Source organism: Sinocyclocheilus rhinocerous, unplaced genomic scaffold (assembly GCF_001515625.1).
Source record: "Sinocyclocheilus rhinocerous isolate Xijiao unplaced genomic scaffold, SAMN03320098_v1.1 scaffold5141, whole genome shotgun sequence".
Lineage (NCBI taxonomy): Eukaryota > Metazoa > Chordata > Actinopteri > Cypriniformes > Cyprinidae > Sinocyclocheilus > Sinocyclocheilus rhinocerous.
The window spans coordinates 103,792-121,525 of NW_015660493.1; the positions used below are offsets into that span (position 1 = coordinate 103,792).

Genomic DNA, 17,734 nt, shown 5'->3' on the forward strand with positions numbered 1-17,734 from the left:
GTAATTTTATGATTAAATTATCTATATTTTAATACTGCCACTGCTCTCAAATGTTAGTCTGGAGCCCTGGGTGTGCGATATGACGATTTTTGATCGTGGACGATAAAAATGTCTCAATTATCTGCTTTTGAAGAAATATCGTAGTATCGTGATGCAGCGCATATTCTATCAGTTACAGTTCTGGCGCCTCCGTCTCAATATACTGTACTAGGATCAGGATTTTTGAGGCCGATCACAGAAAGCAGTATCTGCCGATACATGCCAAACCTCTTATGGCAGCATCATCAGCTTGAGATCGTTTTTTTTGAGATCGGCCTTTTTAGAGCCCGCCGATCAATCATCCCAACGTGATTATCGGCCGATAATGATCGGTAGCCGATCAATCGGAGCATGACAGTAGGAAAAAAATACTATGGAAGTCTCTGTGGACCAGCAACTGTTTGGTTTTCCACGTTCTTCAAAATAGCATTTATGTTCAGCAGAAGAAAAAAACTCATTCAGGTTTAAAACACTTTTGAGTGAGTAAATGATGGTATAAAAATAAAACACTATAACAGAATTGACAGACAGATGACACCATTTTTATTTTTGGGTGAACTATTCCTTTATTAATAAAACAACAAAACACAAAGAGAAAAATCACTCGCTACTCTTGACTGAAGAACTTTTAAAACAGTTGCTTTAATAGGAATCAGTCTATATAGCGTTTTATTTTTATATTTGTTCATTCAATTTCTTGAATGCTCCTGCTAAATACACCTATTGTACCTGAAAATAAAGCACTGTTTGTTTTATTTGTATATTATGTGTAGTTGTAATGTGTATCTTTGTTCTTATTTTTTAATAACAAAGATAAAATAATGACAAAGATTTTTAAGTTCGCCCACTTTGGCCTAAATATCTGCCATCGTTTTTTCTTTTTTTTGTATTTTTGTTACCTTGTAAGGCTTTGTCTTTATAATAGGAAAATTAGTTTGGCTGTACTGCTCAGACAACTTGCAAAATAGTAAAACCAACATGACAAAGAATCGTGATAAAATCGTGAATCGTGATATATATAAAAAAAAAATAAAAAAAACGTGATATATTTTTTTCCATATCGCCCACCCCTAGCTCCAACCAAAGTGATTAAAGAAGTCTAGTTTTCATCCTTTTGATGTTTTACAGTGTTATTTTAGTATTATGTAATATGATAAAGTATTTATTAATATTTTGAATTAGTTTGTGTATTTTCAGTTTTTATTTTTATTTTAGTAAGGTTTTTTTTTTTTTTACTTTTATTGTTTTAATATTTTTAATTTTAGTTTTTGTAATTTAGTACTTCATCTTAAATTTAAAGGGATAGTTCACTCAATTAAAATTGCCCTATTTTATTTATTTGTTCATTTTTATATTATTTTAAGAAAAGTTAGTTTTGGTTAGTTTTAGGTAGTTTTAGTTAACATTGACAATGGTGACACTGATATTTCTTTCTTTCTTTCTTTCTTTCTTTCTTTCTTTATTAATAAATTTTACAGAATTTTTTGTTGAAAAGGTACATTGCCATCTTCAAAACTCATAAATACAAACTTCCCAGGTGGACTTGAACGCACCATAATTTACAGCATGTTTCAGTTGATAAAAACAGAACTTATATTCTGGAAAATATGATAAGTAATTCATTATTAGTGGCAATAATTGTGATGTCTCCTCCAGCGAGCTCCACGGGCCTCATCTACATCGATCCTTCAAACCTGCGACGGAGCAGCGCCATCAGCACGAGTGCAGCCGCTGCCGCCGCAGCCCTGGAGGCCAGTAACTCCAGCAGCTACCTGACATCCGCCAGCAGCCTGGCTCGAGCCTACAGCATCGTCATCCGGCAGATCTCCGACCTCATGAGCCTCATACCCAAATACAACCACCTGGTCTACTCGCAGTACCCCGCTGCCGTCAAACTCACCTATCAGGACGCCGTCAATCTGCAGGTGAGCCGTTTGGTCTTTACCCAAACAGAATCAGACTGTAATAAATGCCAATTATACCATGGTCTGTCTAAATACTGGATTCTGATTGGCTGGCAGGTTTGCATTAAAACAGTTTAATGCACAGGTAGTTCCAAGTCAGTTTAATCACTGTTCCATATTAATGCGCTGCTTTAATTGATGCACACAAACACGCATACACACACACACACAGAGAGAGAGAGAGAGAGAGAGAGAGAGTCGGAGATCAATGCTGATCAATTCTGGAGCTGATGATCCCGTGCTCTGCTGCCACACTGGAGCGCTCTCGCCACCAACTGGACAGGGGTGGTAATTACAGTTATAAATTACAATAGATCACCCTCAGTGTAATGTCAAAGAGATGGACATCCTTTAGATTTTTCTAAAAAAAAATCCCGTAAATGATGGAAAATTTTCAGTTAACGTGACCTCTGGTGTCGGTTTTGCAGAACTTTGTGGAGGATAAGTTAATCCCCACCTGGAACTGGATGGTGTCCATCATGGATTCCACTGAAGCGCAGCTGCGTTACGGCTCCGCTCTGTCATCAGCCGGGGATCCTGGTCACCCGAGCCACCCACTGCACGCTTCACAGCACACAGGCCGCAGGGAGCGCATGACCGCGCGAGAGGAGGCCAGTCTCCGCACCCTTGAAGGTCGAAGGTAAGATGCCCGAGCAGTTAAAATTATTGATGAAAATTCACCCCTCCGTTTTCTAATTTCTGTGGTTCCCTCAACAAAAACCCAATAGGAATTTTCCATTGGCTGTTGGAATATTGCAGAAAATAAACTCTTTTGAGTTTGATTCTTACATGTTTTGTTCATGATAAACTTTACAAATGAACCAATTAACACATTTAATGTCCTTGACAACCTCTATAGTGCCATTTAGCCACTTAACACCCGCAGACATTAAAAAAAAAAAAGTATTCTTTTTTTTATTTTAATTTTAGTTTTATTTAGTTCTTCTTTTTAAGTTTCAGCTTTATTTGGTTTCTTTTCTTTTTATTTATTTTCACGTTTTTCTTTTTTTTTTTTTCTTTTTTTTTCTTTTTTTCAGTTTTAATTTTTGTTTGTCGTTTAGTTTTTTTATTTTAGTTTTATTTAGTTTCAGTTTTTTGTTATTCCTTTTTTATTAAAGTTTTTTTTTAGATTTCTTTTTTGTTTTGATTTAGCTTTAATTTAGTTTTTTTTATTTAGCTTTAATTTAGTTTTTTTTATTTTGCTTAACTTTATTTAGGATTTTTATTTTTGTGTGAAGTATTTTGTTGTTGAAAATAAAATGTGTAATATCTTGAGATTGTGTTCACCACAGATCTTATTTCAGGCTTTTAACCAAAAACCCATTCAAAAAACCCCAATGACTTTAGGACGATTTAACTGGAAGTGCTAAGAAGCTAACTCGTTTTCGGGTTTTGGCCTACAAAAACACGTCATTCCTGCAGCACTCTACTGTTATAAAATAATTTAATTCTCTGTGTTCCAGACGCGCTGCAACACTTTTGACGGCTCGTCAGGGGATGATGTCGGCTCGAGGAGACTTCCTGAACTACGCTCTGTCTCTGATGCGTTCCCATAATGATGAGCATTCGGACGTTCTGCCTGTGCTGGATGTGTGTTCGCTCAAACACGTGGCGTACGTCTTCCAGGCCCTCATCTACTGGATTAAAGCCATGAATCTGCAGACAACACTCGACACCACTCAGATTGACAGGAAGAGGTAAACTGCCCATATTAGCATTTAAAAACATGATTTTAGTAGTTACATTTAGTGTGGATAGTTAATGTCTTAAAGATTTTTTTTTTTAGCCTTTTTGTTTATATTTGACAGCAATATTTTAGTATATTTTAATATTTTATATATAATATTTAATATATTTTAATATTATTTAGGGATGCACTATATTATCGGACCAATAACGGAATCGGCCGATAATGGCTTTAAATGTAAATATCGGCATCGGCCCGATATGAAAAAGTATACCGATATGTCTTGCCGATAAGAGGAATACATTAACTCACATGTGCTCAGGGGGTGCTAGCCATTAGATCACGTCTGCAGTTGAATGGTGATTAGATTCACTGTTTTGGATTGCTGCATTTAAACTGAGAAAGCAGGTACGTTCGGTGTGATAGAGTAAACCGTAATAGCACGTGCAGCGGCAGCCTCCCCCGGGTCCTAAAGCCTGCGTAGTAAGGAGTTTTAATTCCGTAGGGGGCGCTGTTGGCCTACTTCTAATAAAATGAAAGCAAAATACACAAATAATATTTAGACTATGTTTCTGATTTAATAAAGCAGTAATTGATGCCATAAAATCATGAGTATGTTTTGATTTAAAGGGGTCATATGATGCTTATTTAAAGATCATTATTTTGTGTATTTGGTGTAACAGAATATGTTGACATGCTTTAATGTTCAAAAAACACATTATTTTTCAAATACTGTACATTATTGTAGGTCCTCTATGCCCCGCCTCTCTCAAACGCTCCGTTTTCTACAAAGTCCCTCCTTCCGACAAGCGCAGTCTGCTCTGATTGGCCAACTGACCCAGTGCATTGTGATTGGCCAAACACCAATATCTCTTTGGTTTTGAGACTTTAGTCTTTGCAACTTCAGGGATCTTATCTATGCACAATCAGCTTGTAACACTCCAAAGAGAAAGGAAAACTTGAAATCGCATCATATGACCCCTTTAAAGGTCAGAAGCTATAGCTTACATGAACCAAAAAAATCACAAACATGACACTTAAATTAAATAATTTTATATATACTGATTTATTCATTAATATGTAATGTTATTTTTTTAAACAAATTCTAAAAGCTCTAAAAGATTTTCAGAATTTTTCTGAATTTTGTTTTGAACTCTTTTGCTTTAGACCATCTACAAATGTTAAGAGCGTTGCGTTAGCAGTGCAAATGGTCGTGGGTTCGATTCCCAGGGAACACACGTACTGGTAAAAAATGAATGCACTTTAAGTCGCTTTGGATAAAAGCGTCTGCTAAATGCATAAATTAATTAAATTAATCAATGTACTGTCATTATAAAATAACTTTATTATTGTTTATTTAATTCTAACAAATAAGTTCTTGATTAAAACTAACCAAAATTAAAAATAATTATATATCGGCATCGGCTATCGGCCAAAATGAGTTGAAAATTATCGGCATATCGGATATCGGCAAAAATCCAATATCGTGCATCCCAAATATTATTGTATTTTAAATATTTTGAATTTGCTTTTATTTTAAGAATTTTTGTTTGTTTTATTTGTTTTGTGCTTTTGACATTTAAAAAAAAAAAGTGTTTCTCTAGCTTTGATTTTTTTTTTTTTTCCGTTTTAGTAATTTTAGTAGTATTTTTTTCATTGAATATTTTTTTTCTATATATTTCTATATAATATATTTTCTATTTTATTTCAGCTTTTTCAATTAATGAAAAGCTTTGTTAACAATGGAAAAAAATTATATTTGAGAGAGAATCTTTTTTTTCTTTGAACTGGTTTAAAAGAGTGAACTGGTTTACAATGGTCGACTTGTTGTTCAAAAACTGACTAGTAAAATTAACTTCTGAAAACCTAATAGTTGTCATAGTTAGCATCCTGAAAACTTTTCAGTACTAAAACAGTGATTTATCAACACTAACCACACCCACTTCTCGTTGATCAATTTTGTTGCCAACAAAGTTATCCAGTTATCCAGTTTTTTTTAAATTTATTTTATTATTATTTTTAAACTCATTTTATTGTTGTCTTATTTTTTTATTTTATTTATTTATTTTTTATTTATTTTATTGCAGGGTAACTATAGGTTATAAAACATTTTCATTACTTAAAAAATATACGTTAAAAAATAGGGTATAAACATTTTTCGGCTAGTTGCAGAGGCAGCATTTCACATTAAAATTAAAAAACTTAATGCACTAAAATAAACTAAAGCTGTAATAAAAATTAATAAAAACTATATAGACATATAAAAAAAGACTAGTACTAAAAATGACAACAAATTTACTAAGACTAGATCAAATTTAAATGGAAACCCATAATATAAAAATACAAACTGGTTCAAAAACAATAAAAACTGAGTATCTCAGTGATACTAAAATAGCACTTATTGCCCAGAGCTGTCTTTTTATCTCTTGTGAGATTTCTAAATACTTTTTTCATCTTATTTCAGGAATCGTGAGCTGCTGGAGCTCGGCCTGGACAATGAGGACTCTGAGCACGAGAACGATGAGGACACCAATCAGAGTGAGTATTTTTATTTGTTTTAAGAGTCGTTTCAGTTGCACACTGTGCACGAGCCTCACAAGCTGAAGTGAAACTCACAGGTTCAGATGGTGGCAGCATGGCTCTGGTGTCTGGAGTTTGCAGAGCTGCTTTCCTGCTGTCCAATCAAAACGCTTTGTTACTCTGGACTCCACAGGCTCCACCCTGCAGGACAAGGACGAAGAGTCGGTCCCTGCTGAGACTGGACAACACCATCCGTTTTTCCGCCGCTCTGACTCCATGACTTTCCTGGGATGCATCCCTCCCAACCCTTTCGATGTGCCCCTCGCTGAGGCCATTCCTCTGGCTGACCAGCCGCATCTCCTGCAGGTCAGAGATGCCCTTTACCTGCGCTGTCATGTCCTCTATTAGAGGTTATTCCAGATGGTTGAATCTCTTTAACACTGCTGTTTTTCTTCATCTCACAGCCCAATGCCAGAAAAGAGGACTTGTTTGGACGACCAAGTCAGGGTCTGTATTCGTCTTCGTACATGGCCAGTAAAGGCCTGACGGATCTGACTGTGGACATGAATTGCTTGCAGGTTAACATGGCTTACATATTTTTGCTTACAATACTGATAATTGGTGCCTTTTTCATTTTTAACCCTCTGGCCCTCTTCGGTCATTTTTAACTGAAAAATGTTATATTTTGAATGTTTTAAAATCTTAGCTTCATCGGAATGAGATGACGCTTAGTGACTTTTGTCACATTAGCAATATGAACACACAAAAAAAATCATGGACATGATTCGGATATGTTAAAGGGTCAAAAAAAAAAAAATCACACTTGACTTCTTCGCGGTAAAAGATGACCGACATAGAAAATGAATGGGAAATACGAAAAAATCTTTTGGTGGTACAAACTACAAATCAGCCACTGGTCAGAAAAAAAGTGTGCAGCAATCAAGGGGTGACTCTCTAGAATATCAGGAGTGCAAAATAGACACCAATCAATAAATGGAAAAAATACAAAAGGGGCTCTCTCTCTCACACACACAACACACACACAGAAATGAACTGGTAAGACTGCAACAGAGCACATTGTGAGAATATGTGAAATAAAATCAATAAATGGAAAAACAACAACAAAAGGCTCTCTCTCACACACACACAGACACACACAAATGAGCTGGTAAGACTGCATCAGAGTAAGACAGCTTTTATTGAAATAAAATCAATAAATCATAAATCAAAAAATACAAAAGAGATTCTCATTCTCTCTCTCTTACACACACACACACACACATAGAGACAGACACACACAAATACACACACTCTCCAGACCAATCACAATATATGTTTATAAAACAATCACCTTTCCCCCTGCCTGCTGCCACGGCTACTATAAGATCAAAGGATCAAATATTCTCCCCCAGTAACCACCAGGCCAATCAGAGAATCTGTTTCATAGCACCAAAAACAGTGAAGACCTGGGCACAGTTCATTCTTCACCAAAATGTCAAGAAGATACACTGCTCAAGAGGCCCTGGAACACTTGCTTCAGTCAAGTGAAAATGAAGAAAATAGTGAACCAGATGACCCTTCTGATGCAGAGGAAGACTTTACAGAGGCTGACCCTGGTTTTGAGATCACAGAGGAGCAGCATTCAGATGAGGATTCAGAGGAGATCATCAGAAAGACACCTGGTCCCACAAGGTATGCCTGTTCAAGAGCTGAAGACATAAAATCAACATTTGAGTTATATTTTCCGATTTCAATTCAGAACATTCTAGTTAGAATGACAAATTTAGAGGGGCGTCGAGTGTTTGGTGATCAGTGGACTGACATTGACTGGATTGCAATGGAAGCTTTTATTGGTCTTCTCATCCTTGCCGGAGTTTTTAAATCCCACGGTGAGGCAACACGAAGCCTGTGGCATGGTGAGATGCTTTTATTGGTCTTCTCATCCTTGCCGGAGTTTTTAAATCCCACGGTGAGGCAACACGAAGCCTGTGGCATGGTGAGATGGGGAGAGTGATTTTTCGGGCTACCATGCCACTGAAAGATTTTGAGAGATTGTCAAGTGTGCTCCGTTTTGATGACAAATCAACAAGAGCTGCAAGAAGAGAAACAGACAAGCTGGCACCCATCTGTGAACTGTGGGGAAAAATGGGTAGAAAGGCTTCCCATGATGTATAATCCTGGCTTGAATGTAACTAGATGAATGCTTGCTTGGGTTCAGGGGCCGCTGCCCGTTCAAGCAGTATATGCCGAGCAAACCAGCTAAATACGGTCTCAAAATTTGGGTAGCCTGTGATGCCAAAAGCAGCTACAGCTACAATATGCAGGTGTACACTGGCAAACCTGCAGGAGCACAACACGAGCGATACCTGGGCAAACGTGTGGTGCTTGAAATGCTAAGTGATCTTGAGGGGCACATTGTCACGTGTGACAATTTTTTCACCTCCTATGGTCTTGGCACAGAGCTCTTACAGAGAAAAATAAGGATGATAGGAACTGTGAGAAAAAACAAGCCGGAGCTCCCAAGTGCTTTGGTCACAAGAAGAAACGGGACTAGTTTTTCATCTTTGTTTGCATTCACCGAGACACAAACCATCGTGTCCTACTGCCCAAAAAAGAACAAGAACGTGATTCTTATGAGCACCGCACACAAGGATGCAGCAGTAAGTGAACGTGAGGACAGAAAGCTGAAAATGATTTTGGACTACAACACTACCAAAGGTGGAGTGGACAATCTGGACAAGAGGTTACGCATTTAGTTTTAATTTTATTTTCATTTCAGTTTTATCTTATTCATTTTTAATTAATTTTTTGTTTTTATTCTTTTTTTAAAAAAATTTTTTTAAATTAATTTAGTTTAGTTTATTTAGTTTTATTTTAAATAAAATTAGTTACTTTTATTTTATTTTAAATAAATCTTTATATAAAATTAAGTTCTCAGTGCAGTCAGAAATGCTTCTTTGGGCATAATTAATTTTTTGTTTTTATTCTTTTTAAAAAAAAAATTTTTTTTATTAATTTAGTTTAGTTTATTTAGTTTTATTTTAAATAAAATTAGTTACTTTTATTTTATTTTAAATAAATCTTTATATAAAATTAAGTTCTCAGTGCAGTCAGAAATGCTTCTTTGGGCAGTTCTCAACAACTGAGCAATAAAACAATATTTTTTACAATATTTTACTGCGGGTAATTCTCATCCCAGATTCTGCCCACAAAGATGTCGTATTCGGCGAACATGAAGAACGTGATGAGTATGGAGTCTCGGCAGAGGGGTGGCGAGGGGCAGCCGGCTGCGCAGCAGGATATGGATGCATCCAAACCAGGCCCTTCGCCTCACGATCTGGCGGCCCAGTTAAAGAGCAGCCTTCTCGCAGAGATTGGTTTGACAGAGAGCGACGGCCCGCCGCTTCCCACATTTATGTAAGTCAACACACTCACAGATTCAATAAAACAGCTGCGAATGACTTCGTTGGTGACATTTCTTGTTCGTGTCCTCCAGTCCACACTGTAGCTTTATGGGGATGGTGATCTCTCACGACATGCTGCTGGGCCGCTGGCGGCTTTCTCTGGAGCTGTTCGGCCGTGTCTTCATGGAGGACGTGGGAGCAGAACCGGGATCTGTGAGTACAGCTCATTTTTGCAGTTTCTTTTGAGAGTAAGCACTTTATCTGCATTTTATTTCCAGTGATAAATAGGGATCGTAGATGATCCGTACGGACCAGGCCCCACAGTTCGACACGCATGTGATTCACAGATTAACTCTTAAGTTTAACCATCATAGAGTGAAAGGTTATCATTTGCACGTGTTTTGTCTTGCCAATTTACACATTTAAGCAATTTCAGACCATTGAAAGAGAAGTCGAATCGGACTTGCTTGCAAGTATTCTGGTAAACACAGTTGGTAATGTCTTAAGTGAACGTAAACAGCTGAGAAAGAAGCCGGTTGTGTGTCAGTATTAGGTCCGTGCATTTGGTCTTAAAGAGACAGCAGCCTATAAACACCTGCTTCTGTCTGCTAATCAAACACCACCGCTTTAACAAAGATTAATCTGTATTAAGCATTGTGTTGTTTTACACTTATTACATTTCTGCACCTGAATACTACCGTTACTGACTTCATTTGTAACTTTGTTGTATTCATCCATGCTTGTAATTTGTGTAATTGTTCTTGTTTTATTACTGACTTTATTAGTTAAGCTAATAGTTTCTGCTGGGTATAGAAGTACTTAAAGTAAGCTTTTATTAATATATGAAAAGCAAACTTTTTTTATTTCATTATTTTTTTGCTGATCCGAAAAATGATCTGATCCATGACTCTACTCTGAACGGTGCAGATCCTGACTGAACTGGGTGGTTTCGAGGTGAAGGAGTCCAAGTTCCGGCGTGAGATGGAGAAGCTGAGGAACCTGCAGTCACGTGATCTGGCCCTGGAGGTGGACCGTGATCGAGAGCAGCTCATCCAGCAGACAATGCGCCAGATCAACGCTCACTTCGGCCGCCGCTGCACCACTACACCTATGGCGGTGCACCGCGTGAAAGTGACTTTCAAGGATGAACCTGGAGAGGGCAGCGGAGTGGCGCGGAGCTTTTACACGGCTATCGCACAGGCCTTCCTCTCCAACGACAAGCTGCCCAATCTGGACTGCGTACAGAGTGTTAGCAAGGGAATGCAGGCTAGCAGTATGTGACCATTTATTTTTATTTTTAGCCCTTTTAGCTGGAGTTTAAAAAAAAAAAATTATCATAATTTGATGTTTTTTCATCTTCTAAAAATTCTAATTCCTAAATAGTTTTTATATTTTTCCAGGATAATTTTTGTCTGAAAGTGATGCTCATGTTTTCTGTGTCTTTGCAGATCTTATGCAGCGGCTGAGGAACCGAGACCGTGAGCGTGAGAGGAGGAGCGGAGGACTGAGAGCTGCATCCAGACGAGACCGTGACAGGTGGCTTTTTTAAACACCATTGTTTGAAATTATTATTTAATAATTATTTAAAATGTATGAATCTATCATAAGCTATAATATATAATAATATATATATGATATATTCATGTATTATCGGGCAAAATATATATATTTTTAAAAATATATATTTTTTAAAATGGCATATTTAAAAAAAAAAATGGCAAAAATATATTGCTAATATAGATTTTAAAATACATTTACTTTATTATTTAGCGTTTCCCTCATTATTTTAATGCGCTGCTTTTGCAAGCTTCCGTGAAAACGTTTCAGCTTTTATTTTCCTTTTTCGCCCTGAAGCAGATATCACAGGTTTATCAAGTTCGTCGAAATTATCCATCCTCAATCACTTTTTGTCAGCTTTGACTAAACTCCTCTCAGCTAGCACGTAAAGCGGTGGAAACGCAAATCGTGCCGAGCCGAGTCATACCACGCAGTGGAAAAGCGGCAAAAGTGAAAGTAGCCTTGTCACCTGACCTGAATACAGCACGCTGATTCGCTAAAATTGACTTATCGGCTTCTGTTCAAAAACAACAAGGGCGCTTGTCGGCTTCTGCAGTAAAACGTGAACTCACGTAATATTATATTATATTTATATAATGTATAATAATTATTTATTTATTTTTTGCAGGGATTCGAGGAGACAGCTGTCGATCGACACACGGCCGTTCAGACCTGCATCAGAAGGGAACCCGAGTGATGAACCGGAGCCGCTGCCGGCTCACAGACAAGCTCTAGGAGAGAGACTTTACCCGCGAGTGCACGCCATGCAGCCGGTACAGACCAGCACAGCCATCAGCGCTCATATCACAGGAACACATGTGGCTTTGAGAAGCTGATTTAGTGTGTGATGTGTGCTTTTCTCTACAGGCATTTGCCAGTAAAATCACAGGCATGCTGCTGGAGCTCTCTCCCGCTCAGCTGCTGCTGCTCCTGGCCAGTGAGGACTCGCTCAGAGCCCGTGTGGAAGAGGCCATGGAGCTCCTCATAACTCACGGAAGGTGAATCATCTCACCACACCTCTCAAGAACATGTCACATATACAAATACGAATTCCTCGCTATGATGAATATTGGAGCATCTAAATAAAAAAAAAAAAAGGACATGCATTTAATTCATAATGTAAATAATTGCATTAAGAATTACATAAATAACTGCCTACATAATTATGAAATTACTATTATAGTATTCCATAATTATGTACATGCATATCTACCATTTAAGTTCTTACTAATTAGTGAATATAGTGTTATGGTAATAGTGTCAAGTAAAATTAAACATTAAATGTATTTAATAATTAAATACTATAATAATTACATAAATGTATTTTATGTAATTATAGTAGTTAATAATTTGTGTTTTTTTAACATTATAATATTTAATCATTATTAAATAGGATATTTATAATTAAAATTACATAATTATTGAATGTTATTAAATGTACTAATTGTTTACATTATTAAATTTTAATAAAATAAAATACTTTGTTAAATGTTTTTAATAGTTAAATACTATAATTACATAAACTACATTTAATTATGTGCATAATTATTTAGTTTATTATTATTATTATAGTATTTAATAATTATTATATACATTTAACATATTTAATTGCCAAACAGTTTAATTATAATTAATATTACATAATTATTAAATGCTATTAAATGTAAACTAATTAAATTATTTTTATTGTTGTTGTTTGAAACATTTATTACATTTATGCACTTATTGTTTAGCATTTGATTTTATGGTGACCTGGGTATTTTTGTGAAATAAACCCAGTCTCTTTGCTGATAGTGGAGTATTTAATGAGCTTCTCTCTCTTCCGCAGGGAAAATGGCGCTGACAGTATACTGGACCTTGGCCTCCTCGACACTCCTGAGAAAGCACAGGTATGTTGCGTCTTAAAACCCCAAACACTCTTCTCTGACTCTTCTCCTTTGCATCAGGTTAGATTTTAGCATAGAACTCTCTTCTTATCATTTTGGGCTGTATTGGGTTTTGGAGTTGCTCTGTGTGGTTTTTCGGACTTTCCTAATGTTACATCTGTGATCTGATTTTAATTGTAATTTCCATATTCCACCAGCAGGAGAACCGAAAGAGGCACGGTTCGACCCGCAGTGTGGTTGACATGGAGCTGGACGACCCAGAGGATGGAGACGATAACGCTCCTCTGTTCTACCAACCCGGCAAGAGGGGTTTTTACTCGCCCCGTCCAGGCAAGAACACAGAGGCCAGGCTCAACTGCTTCCGTAACATCGGCAGGTGCGAGACACACGTTCACCCGAGCATCTGTGTGAGACTGAACCACGATATGAACTTCTAACAATAAACCTGATTCTTCTGCCTCCAGGATACTTGGCTTATGTCTGTTGCAGAATGAACTTTGCCCCATCACACTCAACAGACACGTCATCAAGGTGTTGCTCGGCAGGAAGGTGAATGTCTAAATATTAATACATTTCTAATAGTGACAGGTTTAACCTCATACCACTGCAGGATATTACTGAGGTTGGGCCTTATAAAATTCGTTTTATTTTTTCCCCAATTCTGTTATAATTTTTCTGGGTTCAATTTTTTTACATTTGTTGTTTTCTGGATTTCGTTTTAATGGTTAAATAAAGTTTTAGTAAAAGCATGTCTAATTAATTCAACTCATGAAACTTTTAATAAATTGTTAAATTATGTATTACAATTAATTAGACATGCTTTTTGATTACTAACATTTAATTAAATCAATAAATCGGAAAACAGAATTTGAACAAAAATATAAATTTAGGAAAAATAAAACTGATTTCACATGGCTCTAAAAAGGTAATTTTTGTTATGCAATTCAACATCAATTTATTAGAAGATTTAACAAAAATAACCTTTTTATGGCCTGTGAATTTTGTTTTCTGGATTCTGTTTTACTGGTTAAATTAAATTTTAATAATAAAAAAGCATGTCTAATTAATTGAACTCGTGAAACTTAAACTAAATTAATTTGACATGCTTTTTGATTACTAACATTTAATTTAACCATTAAAACTGAAAACAGAATTTGAAAAAAATAAAACAAAATTTAGGGGAAAAATAAAACCAATTTCACAGGGCCCAGGTCATTTTTGTTATGCAGTTTAATGAATTTTTTAAATTTAAATTAACCAAAAATACTTTTTTAACGGCCCTATGAAATCTGTTAATTATTATTATTTTTTTAATTTAAGTATTTTTTTCCCCCCAAATTCATTTTTTGTTGTTTTTCACAGCTGTTTATTCAAATTTTAAGTTTCATGATTTCAATTAATCAGACAGAATAAAACGAATGTAACAGGTCCCTGAAAAGGTAATTTTTGTTTAACAATTTATCAAGTTTAACTAAATTATTTTTTTAGGGCCATATGAATCCCCCCCCCTTTTTAATTTTTATGTATTGCACTATATTGGTATTATTAAATATTAATAATAAAAAGCATATCTAATCAATTGCATTTCTAAAACGTTAACAATTGATGTTTTGAAATGTTTAGTTTTTTGTCTGCTTTATGAATTTATAATTTAATACTAATCTATTGTCCAAAATTGTGGTAATCAAATACAAATTATTTTATTAAATGTAACCGTTTCTTTTTTTCCCCCTTTAAAATCTATGTACTTGTACTGCAAGTTTTATTTGTATTGACTGGATACTGTGTTCTCCATCACAGAAATCATACTGAGGTTTGCGTTCTCTTGTGCTGCAGGTGAACTGGCACGACTTTGCGTTCTTCGACCCGGTGATGTACGAGAGTTTGCGGCAGCTGATTCGTCACTCTCAAACCGAGGAGGCGGAGGCCGTGTTTGCAGCGATGGACCTTGCCTTCGCTATCGACCTCTGCAAGGAGGAAGGATCTGGACAGGTAACGGCTGCATTCTCCCTTTGCGTCAGCATTAGAGCGGAGTCTGTGCACATGACTGAAGGTTTCCTGCTGCATCTGCAGGTGGAGCTCCTGGTTGGCGGGGTCAACATGCCTGTGACGCCTCTGAACGTGTACGAGTACGTGAGGAGATACGCGGAGCACCGGATGCTGGTGGTGGCAGAACAGCCTCTGCATGTGAGTGCACTACGCTCCTGCTTTTTAGATCTCCAAGAGCCAGAAATGTGACCATCTGGAACATTAATCTGGACTAGGCTTGCTGCGATAGCCGGTGTTTACTAGGGCTGGAACCAGAGGTCGCGTTAACTGAAAATTTCCCATCATTTACGGAAATTATTATTATTTTTTTTTATTTAGCAGTGACGGAAAAATCTGAAGGACGTCTGTCATTTTGACATTACACTGAGGGTGATCTATTGTAATTTGTAACTGTAATTCCCACCCCTGTCCAGTTGGTGGCGAGAGCGCTCCAGTGTGGCAGTGATCATCAGCTCCAGAACAAAAATAAAACTGTCACCAGTCTTTTGCTATGCCTTTGATTATGTGTATGCGAGTACCCACTAGTAGTAAAGCAAAAGCACTTCGCTTGATCTGAGGTGTCTACAGTGATCTATCACGCCACGTTAAAGGGTTAGTTCACCCTAAAATATAAATTAGCCTGTGTTTTACTCACCCTCGAGGCATCCTAGGTGTATATGACTTTAATCTTTCAGACGAATCCAATCGGCGTTATATTAAAAATTGTCTCGGCTATTCCAAGCGTTATTGCAGTTGGTGGGTGTTTCTATTTAACAGTCCAAAACACGTCAAATAAAGTGCGCGCATCCAGAATAAAACCTGCCTCACACGGCTCCGGGGCATGAATGAAGGTCTCCTGTAGCGAATCCATGCGTTTTTTCTGAGAAAAATATCCATATTTCAGACGTAATAAACACTTCTCCCTCTTTCATCTAACTGTCATACGCTAAAGCCATCACACGTCGATTAACCAGTGGGAAAATTTCCTCACCGTCACAACCCTATTTTGGATCTTATTTTGCAGCTTGCATTTTTTTGCATGCTCATTTACAGTTGTGCATTTGGCAGATGCTTTTATCCAGTGTGTCTTCCATTGCATTCAAGCTAAACAGTTTTTCAGTGCATGCACTCCCTGAGAATTGAACCCATCTTTTACTGTTCGAGGAAGGATTTAAGAACATGTTCTCTCATCTGTGCCATTGCTTTTTAAAATTCTGCCAGAAATAAGGAGAAACATGCAGAAGTGTAAGTGAGGATGTTTTTTTGCAGGCCATGCGGAAGGGTCTTCTGGATGTGCTTCCAAAGAACGCTCTGGAGGACCTGACGGCTGAGGACTTCAGACTGCTGGTCAACGGCTGTGGAGAAGTCAACGTCCAGATGCTCATTAGTTTCACCTCTTTCAATGATGAGTCAGGTACATTTTTGGATCTCCAAGATGCTTGAAACTGATACATCTTTGCCCTTTTTCATAAGAACTTGAATTCAGAATGATTTGAAAATGTTACAGTTTGGAATCTTTGTTCCATTTGTAACAATTAGAACGGTTGAATTTTTTAAAATTCCAATTAGTCACAATAGTATTTCTTTGTAAGACTTCAAGCATTTCCATCCTTGTATTTTTATGCACAATTTGGGCCAAGATAAATCTTACATAAATCTTACATAATCTTACACAATCTTACATCAAATCTTACACAGTTTCTGCAGGTCTTATAAATTAAGGTCTTAACTCAGCAGAAAGTCTTAAATTCATTAAGGCTTGATATTAAATGTTGCATGCACTGCAAAAAATTTATATAATTATTTTTGTGAATGTTATTATTGTTTTTTGTTTTCCAATACAAATATCTAAAAATTCTTAAATCGAGATTTACTTTAAATGCAAAATGAAGATATCAAGTCCTGCTTTCTGAGAAATTTAAAACTAAAATCACTAAACATTTTGTTACTAGAAAAACGGAAATAAAATTAAAACATTAAAAAACAAACAAAAAAAATTACTTCAGCTTGTTGCCAAGGCGATATGTCTAATTTATTTAGTTTAACTTGAAGTACTGAAATAAATGTCTTAAACATAAAATGAATAAAAACTATATAGACATAATAAAAGCTATAATTAATAAAAATGACAAAAGCACACAACAAAATTGCTAAAACTAACGAAAATAGAAAATACACACAAAAAAAAAAACTATAATACTAGTATCTCACAGGGTGTCCGCGGGTCCTTAAAAAGTCTTAAAATGTCTTAAATAACGTGTTCCTAATATAAGGCCTTAAGTCTTAAAATGTCTTAAATTCGGATTCGATGGGTCTTAATTATTTTTGGTCTCATTACCGCTAAAATATCTTAAGTCTGACGGACCTAATGACTGTTTACAATCATTGGACAGACCGAAGATTTTTTCTTCCCGTGGTAAGTTACTGCGTCATCAGAGAGAATTGCAGTAAGTTAGCAGAATACAAGCTCGCGCTGAGGCTCACTCTGTTTGTCTCGAGACTTCAGAACAAATGAGCGTGACAGCACACATAAACTCAGAAGAAACACACTGAGGTAAAAATTCAAAATGTTTAGTTTATTCATAACATGATATACTGTAGTTAAATAACACCATGACAAGTGAGCTATTTTGCTCAATATTCTCACGA

General features: G+C 36.4%; 1 protein-coding gene across 1 annotated transcript in view; it reads left to right on the plus strand.

The window, feature by feature from the left end:
* LOC107724991 (E3 ubiquitin-protein ligase UBR5-like) overlaps positions 1-17,734 on the plus strand; it is a 77,047-nt gene that overhangs the window by 58,177 nt on the left and 1,136 nt on the right. Inside the window, exons 38-55 of the mRNA XM_016534106.1 lie at positions 1,696-1,964; positions 2,432-2,643; positions 3,467-3,700; positions 6,155-6,228; positions 6,404-6,576; positions 6,675-6,788; positions 9,410-9,627; positions 9,707-9,827; positions 10,542-10,887; positions 11,063-11,150; positions 11,800-11,944; positions 12,039-12,169; positions 13,000-13,060; positions 13,255-13,433; positions 13,522-13,606; positions 14,894-15,049; positions 15,131-15,244; positions 16,355-16,499. Coding sequence (XP_016389592.1) covers positions 1,696-1,964; positions 2,432-2,643; positions 3,467-3,700; positions 6,155-6,228; positions 6,404-6,576; positions 6,675-6,788; positions 9,410-9,627; positions 9,707-9,827; positions 10,542-10,887; positions 11,063-11,150; positions 11,800-11,944; positions 12,039-12,169; positions 13,000-13,060; positions 13,255-13,433; positions 13,522-13,606; positions 14,894-15,049; positions 15,131-15,244; positions 16,355-16,499 — 2,865 coding nt within the window. The remainder of the gene's footprint in view (positions 1-1,695; positions 1,965-2,431; positions 2,644-3,466; positions 3,701-6,154; positions 6,229-6,403; positions 6,577-6,674; positions 6,789-9,409; positions 9,628-9,706; positions 9,828-10,541; positions 10,888-11,062; positions 11,151-11,799; positions 11,945-12,038; positions 12,170-12,999; positions 13,061-13,254; positions 13,434-13,521; positions 13,607-14,893; positions 15,050-15,130; positions 15,245-16,354; positions 16,500-17,734) is intronic.